This window comes from Phyllobates terribilis, unplaced genomic scaffold (assembly GCF_046119375.1).
Source record: "Phyllobates terribilis strain yellow unplaced genomic scaffold, ASM4611937v1 Scaffold_1__5_contigs__length_1240528914, whole genome shotgun sequence".
Taxonomy (NCBI): Eukaryota; Metazoa; Chordata; class Amphibia; order Anura; family Dendrobatidae; genus Phyllobates; species Phyllobates terribilis.
The window spans coordinates 998,189,019-998,195,018 of NW_027362761.1; the positions used below are offsets into that span (position 1 = coordinate 998,189,019).

The 6,000-nt window shown below is 44.4% G+C and overlaps 1 protein-coding gene across 1 annotated transcript in view; it reads right to left on the reverse strand.

Annotated features, from left to right (window-relative positions):
* The window catches only part of LOC141162921 (uncharacterized), an 88,563-nt gene extending 87,101 nt beyond the window's left edge, over window positions 1-1,462 (reverse strand). Inside the window, exons 1-3 of the mRNA XM_073649111.1 lie at window positions 1,355-1,462; window positions 1,024-1,238; window positions 428-622 (exon numbers count right to left, since the gene is read on the reverse strand). Of these exons, the coding sequence (XP_073505212.1) occupies window positions 428-622; window positions 1,024-1,219 (391 nt within the window). The 5' untranslated portion in view covers window positions 1,220-1,238; window positions 1,355-1,462. The remainder of the gene's footprint in view (window positions 1-427; window positions 623-1,023; window positions 1,239-1,354) is intronic.
* Window positions 1,463-6,000: the final 4,538 nt, after the last annotated feature.

Here is a 6,000-nt window from a genome sequence, read left to right on the forward strand (position 1 = left end):
TGCAGTCTCTCCGATCGAGTAGATTTCTCATCAAATCTGAGAAACCTCATAATTTCAACAAAGCGGTCCCTAGACATTGTCGCTTTGCAAAACGGTATTCCCCAGTCATTACACCAAATACTGCTAATCGAGTGACGGTTCGTGCCAGATATTCCACGAGCATAGAATATCGCAATGAATGCATCTAGCTCCTCATCAGATAGAGTAAACTGTAAATTATTGTTCCTGCATGCTTCTGCAAGCGTACAGTTCTTTATATGTGTCAATATATATGAATCAAAAAATAAACGCCATGCGCTCAAAGGACTATCGATAATGATATTTCTTCTGGCGTATCCTGTAGGGCCAGGTGCTTCTCGAAGAATATTTTGGCTGTCACGCCTACCAGGCAAGTGTTCTCCAATTTCAACAGGTTTCCATTGAATACCATCCGCTGAAACTAGTATTCCTTCAGATTCGCCTTCTCTGGTGTTTGTTGTTGCATTACCTTCGCCGCCATCGTTATCTGTTGTTCTTTCATTTCTGGGACGTTTTGCTGATTTTTTCTGTCCACGACCAGGAGGATGGTCACGAGGCAACATAACTGCATGAGCCCGATCCCCAGTTGATGTGCTTGGAATATCTGTAAAAAAGTTGATGAATATTTAGAATTTTTGTTTTGTAAGGGTCCGTGCACACTGGCTGGATTAGCGGCGGAATATCCGACCGGATATTCTCACCACAATCCGGCCCGTACCTGCCCGCTCAGGTACAGAGCGGAGTTTCATACCTGAAGCTCCTCTCCGAACCCCGGGCTGGAGCCGCTGTCTGGGATGGAGCCGTGCTCGCGCGTAAGCAAGCGCTGCTCTGTCCCTGACAGCGGCTCCAGCCCGGGGTTCGGAGCGGAGCTTCAGGCATGAGCGGGCAGGTACGGCCTGTATTGCGGCAAGAATATCCAGATGGCTATTCAGCCAGAATTCTGCTAGTGTGCACAGGCCCTAACTCAGTGTGTGGAAGAACATATAAATACACATAACTACTTACCTTCTGGATTTGTTCCTTCTGAGTCTTCAGATTCACTTGATATGTTCTGAGGAATGAAATCTTCATCACTGTCAGAATCAAATACATGTTCCTGCAATTCGGATTCCGATTCATCCTCCGGTATGGATTGCAAAGTAGCCAGAATATCCTGAGGCTTTATCAAACGTCTTCTCTCCATATTCCTCACAAATTCCATAATTCTATATAGTTCCCTGCTGAAAAATAGAAATGAAATGAAAACTAAAAGAAATAATAACTGTTCTGCCACCTTCAAAAGTAGGTGGGCTGAATCAGTTGACAGACAGCTAAACTATTTCATAACAATTCATACCTGTATGAGTCTTCAGAGCTCGTATGTCTGCGTCTGTTCTCTTTGTCTCTTCAGCTGAACTGAAAGTAAAGTTACTATCCAGAATATTGTCTCCTGCTAGGACCTTAGAAAAACACCACCCTTCATTAGCATAAGATAAGAGCCTAGAGTAAACAAGCTATTTTGTTCAGCATTACACAGTAATACAAGCAGGTAAAACACAAGGAAAATGTGAAAAGTTGACATGTAAATTGAACTACATCTATATGAACATCAGGGTAAATAAGACAGAGTGAAAAAATTATGCACAAAACTTTATAGCAACATTTAGTGACAAAAGGACCTCAAAATATAGTAGGGAGTCAAAATGACTCCCTTCAGTAGTTCTTGGTAAATTTTGAAAAAAACGCGCAAATTTTTCACCAAAATTATTTATTCTCACAAAATCTTTTTTCACATCATATTTGAGGAAAAGTCACCGAGTTTCAAGCCGGAATTCTGAAAAATGTAGTCACAGAAGAGAAATAAAAAACGAAAGGAGTCATAATGACTCCATCAGTAGTTCTAGTGTTAAAGGGGCATTGATATTGTCTTTTTATTCCACTGCGCCCTCCACGTCACTTCCAAGGAGCATTAAAACCATCTCGTTAAGCAACTGCGACCTCAAAGTCTCTTCCAAGGGGCATTAAAACCGTCTTGTTCAGCTACTGCGACCTCCACGTCTCTTCCAAGGGGCATTAAAACAGTCTTGTTAAGCTACTGCGACCTCCACCATTTTTGCAAGGGGCATTGATATTGTCTTTTTATTCCACTGCAACCTCGACCATTCTTTCAAGGGGCATTAAAACCGTGTTGTTAAGCTACTGCGACCTCCACCACTTTTCCAAGGGGAATTAAAACCGTCTTGTTAAGCTACTGCAACCTCCACCACTTTTCCAAGGGGCATTGATATTGTCTTTTTATTCCACTGCGACCTACACCATTCTTCCAAGGGGCATTAAAACCGTCTTGTTAAGCTACTGTGACCTCCACCACTTTTTCAAGCGGCATTGATATTGTTTTTTTATTCCACTGCGACCTCCACCACTTTTCCCATGGGCATTGATAATGTCTTTTTATGACACTGCGACATCCACTATTCTTCAATTGGGCGTTAAAATCATCTTGTTACGCTACTGCGATCTCCACCACTTTTCCCAGGGGCATTGATATTGTCTTTTTATTCCACTGCGACCTCCATGTCTCTTCCAAGGGGCATTGAAACCGTCTTGTTAAGATACTGCGACCTCCCTGTCTCTTCCAAGGGGCATTAAAACCATCTTGTTAAGCTACTGCGACCTCAACCTCTTTTTCAAGGGGCATTAATATTGTCTTTTTATTCCACTGCGACCTCCACCATTCTTCCAAGGGGCTTTAAAACCGTCTTGTTAAGCTACTGTGACCTCCACCACTTTTCCCAGGGGCATTGATATTGTATTTTTATTCCACTGCGACCGCCTCGTTTCTTCCAAGGGGCATTGAAACCGTCTTGTTAAGCTACTGCGACCTCCACATCCCTTCCAAGGGGCATTAAAACCGTCTTGTTGAGCTACTGCGACCTTCACCACTTTTTCAAGGGGCATTTATGTTGTCTTTTTATTCCACTGCAACCTCGAACATTCTTCCAAGGGGCATTAAAACCGTTTTGTTAAGCTACTGCGACCTCCACCACTTTTCCAAGGGGAATTAAAATTGACTCGTTAAGCTACTGCGACCTCCACCACTTTTCCAAGGGGCATTGATATTGTCTTTTTATTCCACTGCGACCTCCACCATTCTTCCAAGGGACATTAAAACCGTCTTGTTAAGCTACTGCAACCTCCACCACTTTTTTAAGGGGCATTGATATTGTCTTTTTATTCCACTGCGACCTCCACCACTTTTCCCAGGGGCATTAATAATGTCTTTTTATGACACTGCGACATCAACCATTTTTCCAAGGGGCATTAAAACCGTCTTGTTACGCTACTGCGACCTCCACCACTTTTCCCAGGGGCATTAAAACCATCTTTCTAAGCTACTGCGACCTCCACCACTTTTCCCAGGGGCATTGATAATGTCTTTTTATTCCACTGCGACCTCCACGTCTCTTCCAAGGGGCATTGAAACCATCTTGTTAAGCTACTGCGACCTCCATGTCTTTTCCAAGGGGCATTAAAACCATCTTTTTAAGCTGCTGCGACCTCCACCACTTTTCCAAGGAGCATTGATATTGTCTTTTTATTCCACTGTGACCTCCACCATTCTTCCAAGGGCCATTAAAACCATATTGTTAAGCCACTGCGACCTCCGCCACTTTTCCAAGGGGCATTAAAACCGTCTTGTTAAGTTACTGCGACCTCACCACTTTTCCAAGGGGCATTAATATTGTCTTTTTATTCCACTGCGCCCTCCACGTCGCTTCCAAGGAGCAATAAAACCATCTTGTGAAGCAATTGCGACCTCCACGTCTTTTCCAAGGGGCATTAAAACCGTCTTGTTCAGCTTCTGCGACCTCCACGTCTCTTCCAAGGGCCATTAAAAGAGTCTTGTTAAGCTACTGCGACCTCCACCACTCTTCCAAGGGGCATTGATATTGTCTTTTTATTCCACTGCAACCTCGACCATTCATCCATGGGGTATTAAAACCGTGTTGTTAAGCTACTGCGATCTCCACCACTCTTCCAAGGGGCATTAAAACCGTCATGTTAAGCTACTGTGACCTCCACCACTTTTCACAGGGGCATTGATAATGTCTTTTTATTCCACTTCGACCGCCACGTCTCTTCCAAGGGGCATTGAAACCGTCTTGTTAAGCTACTGCGACCTCCACGTCCCTTCCAAGGGGCATTAAAACCGTCTTGTTAAGCTACTGCGACCTCCACCACTTTTCCAAGGAGCATTGATATTGTCTTTTTATTTCACTGCGACCTCCACCATTCTTCCAAGGGGCATTAAAACCATCTTGTTAAGCCACTGAGACCTCCATCACTTTTCCAAGGGGCATTAAAACCATCTTGTTAAGCTACTGCGACCTCACCACTTTTCCAAGGGGCATTAATATTGTCTTTTTATTCCACTCCGACCTCCACGTCTCTTCCAAGGGGCATTAATACCATCTTGTTAAGCTACTGTGACCTACACGTTTCATCCAAGGGGCATTAAAACCGTCTTGTTAAACTACTGCGACCTCCACGTCTCTGCCAAGGGGCAGTAAAACCGTCTTGTTAAGCTACTGCGACCTCCACCACTTTTCCCAGGGGCATTGATGCATTTTATTCCACTGCAACCTCCACCATTCTTCCAACTGGCATTAAAACTGTCTTGTTAAGCTACTGCTACCTCCACCACTTTTCCCAGGTCATTAAAACCATCTTGTTATGGTACTGCGATCTCCACCACTTTTCCAAGGGGCATTGATATTGTATTTTTATTCCACTGCGCCCTCCACGTCGCTTCCAAGTAGCATTATAACCATCTTGTTAAGCCACTGCGACCTCTACGTCTCTTCCGAGGGGCATTAAAACCGTCTTGTTCAGCTACTGCGACCTCCACCTCTCTTCCAAGGGGCATTAAAACTGTCTTGTTAAGCTACTGCGACCTCCACCACTTTTCCAAATGGCATTGATATTGTCTTTTTTATTCCACTGCGATATCCAACATTCTTCAAAGGGTCATTAAAACCGTGTTGTTAAGCTACTGCGACCTCCACCACTTTCCCAAGGGGAATTAAAACTGTGTTGTTAAGCTACTGCGACCTCCACCACTTTTCCAAGGGGCATTGACTTTGTCTTTTTATTCCACTGTGACCTGCACCATTCTTCCAAGGGGCATTAAAACCATCTTGTTAAGCTACTGTGACCTCCACCACTTTTCCCAGGGGCATTGATATTGTCTTTTTATTCCACTGCAATCTCCACCACTTTTCCCAGTGGCCTTAATACCGTCTTGTTAAGCTACGGCGACCTCCACCACTTTTTCCAGGGGCATTGATATTGTCTTTTTATTCCACTGCGACCTCCACCATTCTTCCAAGGGTCATTAAAACCATCTTTTTAATCTACTGCGACCTCCACCACTTTTCCCGGGGGCAATAAAACCGTCTTGTTAAGCTACAGCGACCTCCACCACTTTTCCCAGGGGCATGGATATTGTCTTTTTATTCCACTGCGTCCTCCACGTCTCTTCCAAGCGGCATTGAAACCGTCTATTTAAGCTACTGCAACCTCCACGTCCCTTCCAAGGGGCATTAAAACCATCTTTTTAAGCTGCTGCGACCTCCACCACTTTTCCAAGGAGCATTGATATTGTCTTTTTATTCCACTGTGACCTCCACCATTCTTCCAAGGGCCATTAAACCATATTGTTAAGCCACTGCGACCTCCGCTACTTTTCCAAGGGGCATTAAAACCGTCTTGTTAAGTTACTGCGACCTCACCACTTTTCCAAGGGGCATTAATATTGTCTTTTTATTCCACTGCGCCCTCCACGTCGCTTCCAAGGAGCAATAAAACCATCTTGTGAAGCAATTGCGACCTCCACGTCTCTTCCAAAGGGCATTAAAACCATCTTGTTCAGCTTCTGCGACCTCCACGTCTCTTCCAAGGGCCATTAAAACAGTCTTGTTAAGCTACTGCGACCTCCACCAC